Genomic DNA, 15,784 nt, shown 5'->3' on the forward strand with positions numbered 1-15,784 from the left:
CAAACTTTTGTTTTTTTTCCTCTCCACCACACAATGAAGGAAATGCAACCAACCAACTCCAACTTTCTCTCTCTCACATCTAGTCAATGACAAATAAATTAAAAATAGAAAACCCACACAAATGCATTTGTCATGTATATAATTGGAGTAAGTTTTATTTTGCATCCACGTCCGATTGGATAGACTGTCAAACAGTGTGTTTGGGTGTTGATGTTCTATAAGGGGTAATCCCACCCCCCAACCCAACAAACACAAAATGACATTGTTTGGTGATAATATCTTTAAATTTGTTTATTATTGGCAATTTCATTCTCTTTTTGGTTAAAAACAAACAAACAAATAGATATTTTACAAATAATAAATAATAAATAATAATAATAAATATTATTTATATTTATTATTTTCCTTTTTTGTTTTTGGATTGATATATACGACGATTTGGATATCGATTGATTTCGTTTTTGTTGTCTATAATATCAATTAGCCTAGAATTGGTTGTTGTAGGTGATTATATTTAGTCGTTTAAAATATAGGTTTGGTTGATTCGATTTTAAAAATGACACAACTGGACCATCAATCTTTAAACCATATCAACAATGATGCTATAGCTCAGTACTACTTTCTCTCTCTCTTTATCTCTTGTCATGAAATTGATCCTGCTTATGTTTGTTGAACAATCGATAGGTCTGGTATGTGGCCCAAAGTCAAAGAAATATTTCTTTTTTTTTTTTTTTTTTTAAGATAGGCACTTGGTTTGTCATATCTTTTACTTTTGATTGAAATATGAATGGTTTATGAAAATATCTAGTGGTTCCGTTCGTTGAGATAAATTCGATACAATAAAACAGAGACATGGAATAAAATTGAACAGATTTTTTTAAAATAAGAGGTAAGGACTCGCCCTAAGAATCTGATTCCGTTCCATTTGAAAATGTATATATATCTCCTCCGTCGACTAGAAATGAAATCATCATAATTAACATCATTTAATTAACAACAAAACAAAACAAAATGAAATTCACCATTCTCTTATTCATTGTATTGTCAATATTTGCAATGACCGTTTCTGCCAAACCACAATGTTCCTTTACTTGTGGCGATGGTTCTAAAGTTACTCTTCCAGATTTGATGTAAGATCATTAATATGAAAACCCCCATATTTAAATCTTATATCTAATTTATTTTCTTTTTTTTTTTTTTTTTTTTTGATTAGTCAAACCAAAGAACATTGTCAATTGGCTATTGAATTATCTGAATGCCCAAAGATGAATATTCCATCTGGAAGATGTATCCCATGGTGCCCACCATGCAATTCTTGTCCACCAATGGATAATTTGGAAATTGTTTCCTATTCCTTCTCTGATGATCAATAAGTAATCATCGAAAATAAACTGCCCTTACCTTTGTTATAACTATTTCATTCGTCATCAACATGAAGAATTAGAAATGTTCAACAACATCCATCCTACTTTGCTAAAATCTTTATCATTTTTTTTTCCATTGTCTGAGACTTTGACCTCAACCAACTCGAATTTAAACGAGAAATAATTGGTAACTGCTGTGTTGTCAGACCATGAAGATTAGGTATCACGACCTACGATGAAAATTCTGTTCTTTGTAAAATATCTTGACCAGATTTTTTGTGAAAATCGAGGGCAGAGACACGCCCTAAGAATGGTATTCCGTTCCATTTTAAAATGTATATATTCATCTCCGTTGACTAGAAACGAAATCATCAACAACATTATCTTTATCATCCTTTCAACCAACTCAACAATGAAATTCATTATTCTCTTGACTATTGTACTTGCACTCTTGGCATTTGTTTCTGCCAAGCCAGAATGTTCATTTACTTGTAGCGATGGTACTAAAGTCACTCTTAGTTCTAAAATAACGTAAGATTTAACATAAAATAAAAAGAAGAGACTGAGAGAGTCTCAATCCTCATCAATCAATTAATTAATCAAAATATTAATATCTTTTTTCTTTTATTTTTCTATTATTATTTTAGTACTGAAGAACACTGTAAATTAGCAATTGAATTATCTGAATGCCCAGTTATGAAAGTACCAGTTGGACAACACTGTATCCCATGGTGCTATCCATGCAACCAATGTCCAACATCTGATGATTTAGAAATTGTTTCCTATTCTTTTTCACAATAATCAATCAATCAATCTAAACTAAACTAAATAAACCCACCCCTTTTGTTGTAATATTACTCTTCTCTATTCTTGAATTCATGAGAGAGGGAGAGAAATGTTCAGCAACACCCAACCTTTAAAATTAAATCGATCGCCATCAGAACACTTTGTACTATTTTCCTTATAATGAAAAGTTTGGTGAAGTGACAATGATGTGGAGCTACTTGTTCATTCTATTCTTGGATGCCCTTTCATATAATGACGCAATGACAACACACACAATGTTACAACAAGGGGGCTAGATCTACTCTTACTCTCTCTCTCTCTGTCTCCTCAAGTGTAGTACGCATTACATAGTCTGCAACCAACATCAACATATTTATTTATAATCTACATAACCAAAAGAAAGGAAAGGACGTACACTACAACTACAGTTTCATCATCTTTCATCTTGACAGTTTAAACTGTCTATCTGTTCTTCTATTCATTGCAATCAATACGATCTCGTCTTCTGCCAGCTCACTCACACCAAATAGCAAAAGAAAGAAAGAAGGGCAAGCAATCAATCGGTGATTGTGTCGCATGATCAAATTGATCAAACCCTCGCTTTATTCGACCAACCACCCTCTCTTGTCACATCTGTGAGTTTGAGTGTGAGGAGTCAAGCAGAGAGAAGAAGTAGTAGTATAGAGAGTGGTGAGTGTGGTGGTGGGGGGGGGGGGGGATGGCTGACCGTTGTTGATCCCCCAAGCCATCAGATATACCTTCCGAGCAATTGCTGTTGTTGTTGGATGGGGGTACGTGACCACACCCATCATTTAAACCTCACTCATTTGGATAGCTCGCTTATCTACAAACTTTTTGACTGACCATCATTATTTGATCAATTGATTGATTGATTGATTGTCATTGTCACTACTCCATTGTTTGTAAAAAAAATATATTTTAATATTCTACTAGTACTACTCCTTCCATACGTATCCTATCATCACCTCTGACCAATTTAAATATTTACATTAGAGCAATTTCGGTCATTGTCAACTTCATCATCATCAATCATCAATCATCAATCATCAATATTTTCATTTCACCCATCCAAAGTTGGAAGTGAATAGACCATTATTATTATTATTACCAAATTTAATCAAAATCAAAAAAATAGACATTTAAAGAAAAAATTCTAACCAATTAATCAAATTTATAAATATAGTAGTAATCTTTAAATCCTTTTTAAAATAATCATGAAATATTTAAAGAAATTATTTCAAAAAAATGGAAATGGTAGGAATGGAAATAATCAAAATCATGTTGTTGGTGGAATGAATCATCATCATCATCATCATTTGGATGAAGAAATAATTGACACTAATAGAAATATAATAGCAATGGAAGGAGAATCTGAAAAAATAGATACAATGGAAGGTGGAGGGTCATCAACTGTATCTGATCAACCTACATCATTGTCATCACTATCCTCATCATCCTCCAACACTGCAGTTGGTGTTGATCAACAACAATCAATATCACCAACAACTCTTTCTCCAATGGCTTTTTCACCTTTATTATCATTATCACCAAACTCTTCATCTTCCTTTTCATCATCACCATCCTCTCCACATTCATTTTCAAAACATTTTTTTAATGGAGTTATAAATCGTAGAAATAGTATGAATAATAATAATAACAATCAAAATAATAATCAAATTAATAATAATATAATTTCCAACAATAATAATAATAATAATAATATTCAAAGTAATAATAATAATAATAATAATATTTCTTCTTTAAACAATCAAACAACAACGACATTCTTTTCAATATTCCATAATTTTTATTTAATTCAATATATTTTCAACATGGTAACAACTATAAATAATATAGAGGGTGGAGAAAACTATTATCAAAATCAACAACGTAGTCGAAGTTGTAGTAGTAGTAGTAGTAATAATGGATACCACCCGTATACGTCAGAGGTAGACATTTCAGATAACCGATCGAGATCGAGTAGCACGAGCAGCAGCCAATTCAATTTTACATTGAAAAAGAAGTTTTCCTATTACACGCTCAACGACGTTCAGTGGATGTGCATCAACCTCCATTTCACATTATTGGCCGACAAGATTATTAATTGCAAATCTGGTGTCGAGTTGTATGGATGGAGTGAACATTGCTTTGAAATATTATTCTCAAAGTGTCCGATACTAGGACTCATTGAGAGATTGGTAAAGATTCGTAAACTTGCCAAATACTGGACCAATCCAACCAAGTTTACATCTGCCATTGATTGTGCGGCACTCAACCCATCACCACTGGTCGTTCGTATGCTTCATGAAAGAGGTGCCAGTGCCACACGTGCAGCTATCGACAATGCGGCAGGAGTGGGTAATCTAGAGACCGTCACTTATCTACATAATACTAGAAGTGAAGGGTGTACTGTTGCAGCCATTAATCGAGCCGCGGCCATTGGTCATCAACTCATTTGCGCATTCCTTCTTGAAAATAGAACAGAAGGTTTTTCAAACTATGCGATTGATCAAGCTGCCACAAATGGTCATCTTTTATGTGTCCAATATTTAATCAATCACTCTGCCACTACCAACACCAAACCCAGTGCAGGTATTCTACAACTTGTACAATCCAATTCGAATCGTCGACCATCATCTTCATCAACATCATCACACCCTCGCCAATTACTCATTGGTTCAAAAAATCAACCACTATCATTATCGACATCTTCACTACCACCTCCTCGTTCATCTTTATCTTCCTCTAGTACCAGTACAAATAATAATAATAATAATAGTAATATTAAATGTACAAGTGATGCAATTGATGGATGTTGTAGAAACGGTCATCAAGAAATAGTTGCATTACTTTTAGAAAAACAGGCACCTGTTTCAAATATGGCTATTGACTTGGCAGCATCGAATGGGTATTTTGGGATTGTTCAATTGCTTTGTGAACATCCATCAAACTATCCATCGTCTCAATCTGCGATACAAGGTGCGTCGGCAAAAGGACATTTTGAAATTGTAAAGTATCTTTGTAACAAGAGACCTCAAACATTTACAACTAGAGCATTCCATGCTGCATCTTCTTTTGGTCATTTAGAAATACTAGAGTATTTATTACAATTTGATAAACTTCAATTTCAACAATACCTAAATCAAAATGATCAACAACAACCTCAACAACAAATATACAAAATGCCAAATAGAGTATGGGATGTATCAATTATGAATGGTCATTTACATATTGTAAAATATTTACATCAATTACAATTAAAAAGTAGAGGAAGAGGAATGGAAGGAGATGGAGATGAAGAGTCGTCATCGTTGTCAGTTGATGTTGGGCAAATTAGTTTGACAGTTATTGATGATGCAGCAACTGAACCAAAAAACTATAATGTCATTCATTATTTATTGACCAATTTACTGTCATATGACTCATCAATAATGGATCACAGCCAATCACAATTCCCTGATCGTAATGCATACAACTGTCAACACCAACAACACCCAGTTACATTTAGCAAGACTGCTATTATCAATGCAGCAGAGAATGGTAATTTACAAGTACTATCATTATTGTACAGTTTTTGTGATCGATTTGGTATAGTCGATCCTTTGGAATTCAAGTACAACAAAATTGTTGCAAGAGGTTATGTTTCAATATTAGAGTTTTTACTTAATAACCTAAAACAACAACAATCAAAAGAAAAACTTTGTAAAGTACAACAATTATTTCCAGAAAGTTTTCTTGGATTGGCATGTGAATTTGGACATGTTGGTGTTATAAAATTTATGTATCAACGTGGATTAGCATCACCAGATACAACGTCTGATGAGGATTTGGTGGGAGCAGTTGAAAAGGCATCACTCAATGGATACTTTGTGATTGTTGAATTCCTAATGGAACATTATCCCAAACAATCCAAACTCGTTGCCAATTCCAAGTCAATAGAACATGCTTCAAATAGAGGATATGTTGGGATTGTTCAATACCTCCACGAACACCATAACATTCCTATCCCCATTCGTGCATTTGAATTGGCTAGTTCTAGAGGACACCTTCCAGTCATCCAATACATGGAATGTATCGATGCCAGTACCAACGAAGGTGTTGAATTTCATTCTGCCAACAATCATTGTTTGAAATTAGCTATGCAAAATGAACAATATTCAGTTGTCAATCATTTCAACAGTAAAAAGGATAGGGATGTTAAATCAATCATGGTCAACTCGAATTCTTCTTCATTTCCATCTCCATGTACATCTCCTTCACTTTCATCTTCTTTACCTACCAAACTTTATCAAATTATTAAATCTCCAAGATCAAATAATAAAAAATAAATAAGTACGTAGTGATAGGTGCACCTTTAGGTACTTGACAATATTAAAAGAAAGATTTATCTTTATCTTTTTCTTTCTTTCTTTCTTTCTATATTTTTTTTTTATTCCTTTTATATAATATAGATAAATAGATTGTGTGAATTGATTTTGGGGGAGGAGCAACGTTTGATTGTTATTATTGTTATTACATATGTGTATTGTTGTTGTTGTTGTGATTAATACTTTCTTTCATTTAATTATTATTTTTTGATTGATTTAATGCATGAATCCAAGATTCTAGTTCATCTGGAGATTGTGCAGAACAATAAAATATAAGATGTTTATCCTTTGATTTATCCAATGGAATCTTGATTTGGAAACAGTTGGTACGTTTCATCGATGTTGCAATATCAATTTCAGTGTCTGGTGTCAATACCAATTCATTGATCTTATTTTCCTTTGGTGATTTTGAATATGTCAATCTATTACGTTTTAATTGGAACCATCTAACTTTCCAATTCTTTCTAATGTGTCCTCTCTTTACCAAATATCCTTCTTTTGCTATATCATTAATCTAACCGACAAATAAGTAGGTGAGTAAACTATATATCTCAAAATGAGGGAATAAACTATACATACCTTGATAGTAATACTGGCAACTTCAGAAGAAGAAGAAGCAGAAGAGGAGGAGGTAGGAGTAGGTGGAAGAGGTTGGAAAAAGGAAGATGACGACGGCGTTGTTGTCGATGATGAATCGTATGTATTATTATTATTATTATTATTAGTGGTGTATGAACTGGTTGATGTTGCCGATGATCTCTTTTCAAGTGGATCAGAAAGTGATGCTATTATATGATGTTCTAATTTATGTGTATCGTTATTATTATTATTATGATGATTATGATTATGGTTAATATATGATGAAGATGGTGTTTCAATTTCAGATTCTTGTTCTTGTTCTTGTTCTTCTTGTTCTTCTTGTTCTTCCGTTGATATATGTTGTTGTTGTTGTTGTTGTGGTGGTGATGTACTGTAATTACTATTACTATTATTATTCTTTACTCTCTCCAAATAGATATCAAACTCTTCGACAGTAATTCTTCTGACATAGTTGAATGGAAAGATACCTTCTTGTCGATTGACATTAGTTGTGAGACCTCTCCACCACCCATCACTAGCTTCCTCTAATATATCAATGTAGGCACCTTCTACCAAAGACAGTTCTTCTTCCTCGGTGGCATCATATCGAAACACGACTACTGCCTTGTGTAGATCTGTATCATAAATGACTTGATCATTTACATTAATCAATGTCATCTCTCTCTCTCTTGATCTATTCTGTTGATAATCTATCTATTATCTATGTATCTACTTGAGGAAACGATTCCAACTATTAAATACTATAACTACCAATTACTTCGAGACCCAGACAACCCTTTGGTTAAAACCCATAGTCTCCCCCAAAAAATTAAAACAAAAAAATAAAAAAAGAAATTAAATTTCTTCTTTCGACAAGTCATCATCAATCTAGCAAGATCTTTAGTTCAGAATAATATCTCCAATTTACTTTTAATTTTTTTTTTTTATTTATTGATGACCCCCGTCAGTAATAATTATTGGGTTAACAACCAACCAATGAGAATAATAATAAATAAATTAAAATTGATGATCGAGGTGGCTAAAAGTAACAGATGTTAACCCTTCATTATAAAAACTCACATTTTTTAGATCATCATCATTCATTGCAAAGTTGGTTATCTCTTTATTATACTGTATACAGATAATTTAATTTATTCTTACTTACTATGGGTGTACAAGGATTTACTTCTTATTTTAAAGGAAAATCGGGTAGAGGTATCTATCTCACCGATGAAGCAAAGAAACAAAGTATGTCATATGATTCATTCAATTCAAGATATCTTGCTTGATACAGATCTAATACTAATCCTTTCAATTATTATTAGAACTGATTATAGGTATTGATGGTAATGCATTAATGTATTACTTGAGTGATAAAGTATTATCATCTGTAGGTTCTTATATCAATGTATGTATAAAAGTAAAAAAAAAAAAGGAATTTGATTGGTTGATTGAATCTCTAACCCTTTATACATTTATATAATTTTTTTTAGTTGTATGATGATATTAAAAACTATTTTGAATCATTCTTAAAGAATGGAATGGAATTGATTGTATTTATGGATGGGTTCACACCAATTGGTAAATTTAAGGAATTGGAAAAGAGATATGAATCAAAGTTACAAGATATTAAAGAATTGGTTGGTAATTTAATCGATCCAAATGCTAAATTCCCATTCACTAGATTCTTGCCTCCAAAATTATTGTTGGTATGTAAACAAACAACCAAACAACAAAAACACATTGTCTCTGTAATCAACTAATTAACTAATTAACAAATTAATTCAACTTTTTTACTTTAGAATGAATTTAAAGCAGTATTAAAAGAATTGGGTATTCATTATCATGGATCATTCCAAGAATCTGATAATGAAATGAAACAATGGGTTGTTGATAACAAAGGAAAGATCTTTGGTGTCATTTCAAATGATTCTGATTTCCTATTTTTCAATCTTGGAGAAACCTATTACTTTGCTCTATCTGATCTAAAAGTTGAAGATAATGAAATTTATGGTCTTGGTCATACTTCAAAACAAACTTCTTTGGCTCTTGGTATTGAAGAAAGAGTAAAAAACATCTATAAAAACAAAAAAGGAAAAAGAAAATCAACAAAACTAATTTATTTATTTTTTGTTGTACAATTTAGTATTTACCAATGGTAGCAACACTTATTGGTAATGATTATACTAAACATATTAGATCAAAGTTTAGAGGTAGTAATTATCAAAGAATAGACTCTATCGTAAAGAATATTGCAAATTATAGTGGTAGTTCAATCATTTCAATCATTAAAGATAATTATCATAGACTTCCAAAAAATGGTAAAAAACATATCAAATTAATAATAATAATAATTTATTTACTTTTTATTTTATTTTTTTTGTAGATGAAGAAATATGTTTAGATTCATACTTTTATTATTTACCACAACCAACCAAAGAACCAAGATCAGAAAAGGGATATATTTATGATGGATTATTCTTTGCCTATTCTGATCATAGAGATTTTAGATTTGTAAAGTCACAACCATGGTTTGAATACTTTTTCTCGATTGATTGTGGATCAAACTATAATCATTTGTCATTTATGCGTTCACCATATCAACAATCATCAGTCTATCAATTGGAACCTACTATTCCACTCTCTCGTTCGTTTGTATTCAAGACTGCTCCCATTAGAGATAGAATGTTTGGATTGTTGGCCTATGAACTAAAGACTAGTGTTCATTACACTGAATTGTCTCCAGATCAATTCACCTATGCCTCGGTTCAAAGAACCCCCATTCTCTCTGAATTTGGTGTCTTGGATTGTTGGAATGACAAGATTACTCTCCAAAGAAGATTACAAGAACTTTGTTTTATCTTTACCACTGATAAAGAAACTTCAAAAAGATTATCCTCTCAATTTCAATCAAAAGATTATCAAATGGATGATTTACTTTTAATTTTGTATGCCAAAACAAAACAAAACAAAAACAAAACATATTGCATTTATTAATACTTTTATATTTTTCTATAGATTCTTAAAATATTTAAAAGGATGTAATTTAATTCCAAATGCAAATAGAGAAGAACCAATTCAAGATTGGATGATTGATGCATTTATTTTACATCATGTTCTAATTAGCCATAGAGTAGATGTTGATAGATCAAACTTTGATTCAAACAAACAAACATTTGAAGCTATCCAAATGTTTGATTATTTCCAAAGTTTAATGTTTATGGCAACCACTAGTTTGGATATTTTGGCAATCACCAAAATCCAACATCGTAGACTCCTTCCACCTCATAGATCTTTGGATTGTGTTGTCTTTCAAATACTTTGGAGAGAAGCATCACTTAAATCCAAACAAAAGATTGTAGACCCTATCAATGATTTATTTAGCTCTCGTAAATCTGTTATCACCCAAGATATTGAAAATCATTTCAATCAACTTAGACAACAAATTAATGGTTCAACTTTATCATTTGATTATAAATCAAAGGAACAACAAGAAGAAAAAGAAGTAGAAAAAGAAGAAGTAGAAGAGGAAGAGGAAGAGGAGAAAGAGAAAACAACAACCACTACAACAACATCCAATATAGAAATAAGATTGGAAAATCTAAAGCTTTGTAATAATTAAAATAAAAAATACACTTTTTTTAATCCCATTTTATATTATGTTCACCAAATCAATCATTCGGCATTTGTATTAGTAGGATTAGAGAGAGAGAGAGAAAGAGAGAGATGAGCAACGAACATAATAATAACAATAATACAACAACAACATCTACAAGTAATACGGTAGCTGCAGCTGCTACTGCAACACCATCAATTATTAATACAGCTGGTATACAACAATTCAATGATCAACAATTAAAGAAAAAGGTTGAGATGGTGATTGACCTATTGACAACCTACTTGGAACAACCATTTGGTTTACACTCTGCAGCCATTGATGCTAGTACCGATGTCATACTTGATCAAGTACAACCACCTATAACTACAACAACTACTACCACTACTACAACTTCCATCCCATCATCATCAACCAACAACATCAAGAGCGATCATCATATCGGAAGTGGAACAGATCATATTCATATCAATATAAATGAAACATCAAGTCATCATAGAGATGATCTATCAAGTGTCAGTTCATCAACCAACGAGAAATACAATATCTTTTTCAAACCAATCTATCCAGGATCAAATACAACCGTTCACGATGTAGCTGCCATTGCTTCAAAACTATCACAAAATGAACCAATCAATCAATTAATCATTAAAAAGATTCTATCAAATGGATTTGCTAAATCGGTATGTAAAAACAAAGAATAGAGAATGAAAGAAAGAAGAGTATATATATATATCTGACACTCCTCTCCTTTTTATTTCTTTTTTTTGTAGAGAAAAGAATTATTATGTCAATGGTTTTATAATTGGTATAATCTTGATAGTTTAACATGCAAGAGATATATGTTATCATTTTTACCAGCAATGATATGGGTTTATTTATACTCCAATCCAAGTGATGTGATTGGATTAGAGGCATGTTTGTTGACAGTGTACAATAGTGAGTTGTTGAGACGAGAGGATAGGGATACGGTGTTTCAACCACCAGCCGTCCAACTACCCTCCTATATCTATCGAAGCGACGAAGCTGCTCGACTCAACAACAACAATGGCAACGGTGGTGGCGGTCTGACAGAAGCTGCATTACGTCAACTCAGTTTGGGTACGGGTGCAGGTGTTGTGATTGACAAGGCTCTCCCAAGAATAGAGAGTATCACTACAACCAACCGTAACCTTTTGCTTCGTACAGTCATTGGTGTGTATACATCGCATCTCGCCTACTACCCACATATTTCACGAGTCATCTTTTGTGAGATGGCAACTCGTATTGCTGCTACTGGCTATCCATTTATTCCACCTCAACAAGATGCACCCCCATCGCCAGACAATGAAGATGGTGGACGTGGAGGGTCGTTCTCGTCGGCCAGTAATTTCAGAATCGACGGTAGTGACGGTGAAGGTGAAAGCAGTTTAAAGCGCGGTCACGGAGACGGCTCTTCCAACCTACTCAAAGAAACCATCCGTCGTAACTCTATGATTGGTAACCTCGACCAAGTACTCGACGGTAGTGGCGGGTTCAATAGCAGTGGAAACACTGTCGACACACTCGAACGTATGTGGATGGAAAAGGAACGTGAGAAAAAGATGGACCACTTTTCATGCATGACCACCTTTCTAGAGTTTGAGTATAGTGAACTCAACAACCGTATCATTGACTTGGCTCAAGGTGGTACTACCTCTGAGCAACAACAGGAATTCCACCATCAACACCACCATATCCTCAGTCTCCACACCCTCCTCACCACACAACGTCAAAAGAGAATATTTATCGATCCTCGTACCTACCAAGAGATTGTCAGTGGTCTTGGATACTGTGCTTTTCAAGAATCAACCAAATCAATGGCCTCTATCGCTATCAAAGCCATCAATGATCGTGCTAGCTATGATTTAATCCCTGAAATAATGCTATCAACCAATTCTATTTTACATGTTATTCAAATTAATAAATCTTCTGGAGGAAAATAAATGAATAATTTAAATATAAATATATAAATATAATAATATAATATTTACCATATAATTTAAAGTTTAGATTTGTTTGTTTACATCTATCTCACCACTCAGGTATAAGCCATATTATACTATATTACATACAGAGTTACATTTGTATATGAAATAAAAAGTTTAATATGGCTTATACCTTGAATACATCTCTTGGGTTTGGCTGCTCTCTGGTGGGTGGAAAATAATTATATTACCTATAAAGGTAATAAATCCAAGCATTTTGAAGGCAAACCATATTTTCTATACCAAATATATATTAATAAAAGAGTCAAACTCCTTGCCGCAATGTCTCTTTGTCTGGCATACATGCTATGGGTGCAACCTCTCCGCTCGTACAGCGAAGCTTATGATTTTACTGCAAAAATCATAGGAATGGGTCCTGAATTGGAATGTCCAAGAAAAACCACCACTTGCTCTTAAACAGGAGGGTAAAAAAATTGGAATGAAGACAAGATTCGCACCTCTTATGTATATCTAAAAGTAAGAAAATATACACTTAATTCTTTTTATCGATTTCTAATTTATCATTTTTTTAGTTTTAAGCCAAGATGAAGTAGAAAAAATTTATCGATTCAAACAACCTCATTGACAAGAAGGTATGAATTACCAACTACTAACATACATTGCTGCCACTATACCTTTTGTTTCCTGTAGTGATAGAATGTATTGGCGAAAGGTTTGATTTTTCAAGTCCTTGAGTGATTGACTATAATGGATAGTGTGTCTTTATACCAGTGTAACTTTTTAATATACTAGTATTTGATCTCTTTGAGCTAGCTTATCATATATATACAAGTGTTATATATAAATAAAATAAAAAAGAAAAAATAATGGCACTTGGTTGTTCGACAATCATGAGAGGTTTGGATGTTCAAACTAACTTTTTAAAAGAATTTATTTTAATAATTTAAATAAATAGAGACAATAGAGGAGATGAGTACTGAAACATCACCCATGTTGGTTGATGATGTTAACATTATCAATAATAATATTGATCCTCCAAGTGTAGGTTCATCTTCAACTATTGAAAGTTTAGGAATCAACAACAATACAACATCACCTACTACTGCTGCTGCTACCACTACGACTACTACAACACTAACTCAAGAAGAAGAAGCAAACAATACAAGATTTACAATGGAATTAGAGTTTATTCAATGTTTGTCAAATCCTAGATACTTGAATTGTATGTTCTCTCTCTCTCTCTCTCAAAAGATGTCACATGACCAAACGATAGTTGATAGCTATGCTAACATTTATCACACTCTAGATCTTGCACAAAATCGATTCTTTCAAGATAAAGCATTTATCAATTACTTGGCATATCTACAATATTGGAAACAACCAGAGTATAGCAAGTTTGTAGTGTATCCTCAATGTTTGTATTTCCTCGATCTCTTGCAACACGAAAGATTTAGACAAGAATTGACGCACGTTCAATCGACTGAATTCATTCACGAACAACAATTCTATCATTGGCAATACTATCGAAACAATAGAATGGCTCAAAAAGAAGACCAACAACAACAACAACTGCAACAACAAACTACTACTACTACTACTATACAAAATGATCAACAACCACCTCAACCACCAACAGTCAATGTACCTTCTCTTTAAAAGGAATCAAAAAGGAATCAACCAATTGGATCAATCACAATCAATAACAACAAATTTGTATGAAGAATAAGAACGACATATAATCTGTTTATAGATTGATTGATTGATCAATCAATCAATCAATAAAAGGAAATTGGAATATACATTATTATATCCAATCAAAATATTCATAAATAAATAAATAAAAGGGTATATAATATATTTTAAGAAGTTTGTTGTTGTTGTTGTTGTTGTTGTTGTTGTTGTTGTTGTTGTTGTTGTTGCTGTTGTTGGTCATCTTCCTCTTCTTTTTCTTTTTCTTTATCTTCTTGATTTGGATAAAATGATTGTTCAATTTCTTGATAAAAGTTATCTCTTTCATCAAGTGGTAGGATTTGTTCCAATTTCTCAATCATATCACCAATTTTAACGACCATTTCCCTTGTCTTGTTAATGTTTCCCTTGATTTTGTCCAATACTTCTTTAGCCCCAATTTGTGTATGTGTAACATCGTTTGTCTTTAGCGAAACGATGGTTGTTAATCTTTTAGCTTTTCTAAATTCTACATCTTTCATCTTTTGAATAATTTCCAACTAGGTACAAAAAAAATACATTGCAATGTTAGAGAATTGCCAATATTACATTCATTATTATTATTATTAGTTGTAATATATGTATAGATAGACTACTTACTTGTTTCTCAAATATATAACCAGTTGAATTTTTTAAATAATTTTGAATATCTATACTAACATTAAGAGCACCTCTACCATCCATATCAGCCACTCTTAATGGATTGCTAGTAGGATTAAACCAAGAGTCATTATCATCATTTAATAATGGAAAAAACTAAGTTAATAAAATGTTAATAAAGGTAAAGGTAAAGACTTTTTGATTGATATAGAAAGAGAGAGAGAAAGAAAGAGAAAGAGAATCAATCAATCAATCAATCAATGTGATTCCTTACATACCTGAGGTGTTTTAGATAATCTTTCAAGTTCTGGTTCTAAATCTTTTGTTGTATTATCTGCTTTATGTATTGTTATAATTTCATCTTTAAATGTTGTTCCTATGTTGTTATTATTATTATTATTAGTTGATTGTTGTGTCTGTGATTGTTGTTGTTGTTGTTGTTGTTGTGATTGTGATTTTTGTTGTTGTTGTAATAGTTGATTTCTTGAATTTGGTTTATCTACAGAATAACTTGTATATGGTACATCTTGATACACTAAACTTGTACTTGATGAAGAGGTTGGTTGTGTCAATTGTTGTTGTTGTGCTTGTTGCTGTTGTAGTAATTGTTGTTGTAACAGTAGTTGTTGCTGCTGTTGTTGTTGTTGTTGTTGATAGTAATAACTAACATCACCTTGAGATTGAGTAGATCCTCCCTCTGCTTTACTCTCTGCTTGACCCATTTAATCTAATCTATCTATCTATCTATATATTTCT

General features: G+C 32.3%; 8 protein-coding genes across 8 annotated transcripts; 6 read left to right on the forward strand and 2 right to left on the reverse strand.

The window, feature by feature from the left end:
* Positions 1 to 1,011: 1,011 nt before the first annotated feature.
* On the forward strand, positions 1,012 to 1,373 carry DFA_08057 (uncharacterized protein; the record flags this gene model as incomplete). Its single annotated transcript, XM_004355506.1, has 2 exons — positions 1,012 to 1,130; positions 1,214 to 1,373. The coding sequence occupies 2 exons, from the start codon at positions 1,012 to 1,014 to the stop codon at positions 1,371 to 1,373; spliced, it is 279 nt and encodes a 92-aa protein (XP_004355559.1).
* Positions 1,374 to 1,674: 301 nt separating this feature from the next.
* DFA_08058 (uncharacterized protein) lies at positions 1,675 to 2,165 on the forward strand (the record flags this gene model as incomplete). The annotated part of the gene is made up of 2 exons (XM_004355507.1): positions 1,675 to 1,895; positions 2,012 to 2,165. The coding sequence occupies 2 exons, from the start codon at positions 1,675 to 1,677 to the stop codon at positions 2,163 to 2,165; spliced, it is 375 nt and encodes a 124-aa protein (XP_004355560.1).
* A 1,220-nt stretch (positions 2,166 to 3,385) lies between these two features.
* Positions 3,386 to 6,499, forward strand: DFA_08059 (uncharacterized protein; the record flags this gene model as incomplete). The annotated part of the gene is made up of 1 exon (XM_004355508.1): positions 3,386 to 6,499. One exon carries the CDS (start codon positions 3,386 to 3,388, stop codon positions 6,497 to 6,499), a length of 3,114 nt encoding a protein of 1,037 aa, XP_004355561.1.
* Positions 6,500 to 6,731: 232 nt separating this feature from the next.
* DFA_08060 (uncharacterized protein) lies at positions 6,732 to 7,795 on the reverse strand (the record flags this gene model as incomplete). Its single annotated transcript, XM_004355509.1, has 2 exons — positions 6,732 to 7,052; positions 7,118 to 7,795. The coding sequence occupies 2 exons, from the start codon at positions 7,793 to 7,795 to the stop codon at positions 6,732 to 6,734; spliced, it is 999 nt and encodes a 332-aa protein (XP_004355562.1).
* Positions 7,796 to 8,283: 488 nt separating this feature from the next.
* Positions 8,284 to 10,739, forward strand: DFA_08061 (uncharacterized protein; the record flags this gene model as incomplete). Its single annotated transcript, XM_004355510.1, has 7 exons — positions 8,284 to 8,365; positions 8,443 to 8,525; positions 8,611 to 8,826; positions 8,920 to 9,183; positions 9,264 to 9,438; positions 9,504 to 10,065; positions 10,136 to 10,739. 7 exons carry the CDS (start codon positions 8,284 to 8,286, stop codon positions 10,737 to 10,739), a joined length of 1,986 nt encoding a protein of 661 aa, XP_004355563.1.
* Positions 10,740 to 10,843: 104 nt separating this feature from the next.
* DFA_08062 (uncharacterized protein) lies at positions 10,844 to 12,697 on the forward strand (the record flags this gene model as incomplete). The annotated part of the gene is made up of 2 exons (XM_004355511.1): positions 10,844 to 11,416; positions 11,507 to 12,697. 2 exons carry the CDS (start codon positions 10,844 to 10,846, stop codon positions 12,695 to 12,697), a joined length of 1,764 nt encoding a protein of 587 aa, XP_004355564.1.
* An 869-nt stretch (positions 12,698 to 13,566) lies between these two features.
* Positions 13,567 to 14,356, forward strand: med31 (putative mediator complex subunit 31; the record flags this gene model as incomplete). Its single annotated transcript, XM_004355512.1, has 3 exons — positions 13,567 to 13,597; positions 13,656 to 13,922; positions 14,007 to 14,356. The coding sequence occupies 3 exons, from the start codon at positions 13,567 to 13,569 to the stop codon at positions 14,354 to 14,356; spliced, it is 648 nt and encodes a 215-aa protein (XP_004355565.1).
* A 203-nt stretch (positions 14,357 to 14,559) lies between these two features.
* Positions 14,560 to 15,750, reverse strand: DFA_08064 (uncharacterized protein; the record flags this gene model as incomplete). The annotated part of the gene is made up of 3 exons (XM_004355513.1): positions 14,560 to 14,928; positions 15,029 to 15,184; positions 15,307 to 15,750. The coding sequence occupies 3 exons, from the start codon at positions 15,748 to 15,750 to the stop codon at positions 14,560 to 14,562; spliced, it is 969 nt and encodes a 322-aa protein (XP_004355566.1).
* Positions 15,751 to 15,784: the final 34 nt, after the last annotated feature.

Source organism: Cavenderia fasciculata (genome assembly GCF_000203815.1).
Source record: "Cavenderia fasciculata unplaced genomic scaffold Scf_ET2XIPL01COFD4-5, whole genome shotgun sequence".
Lineage (NCBI taxonomy): Eukaryota > Evosea > Eumycetozoa > Acytosteliales > Cavenderiaceae > Cavenderia > Cavenderia fasciculata.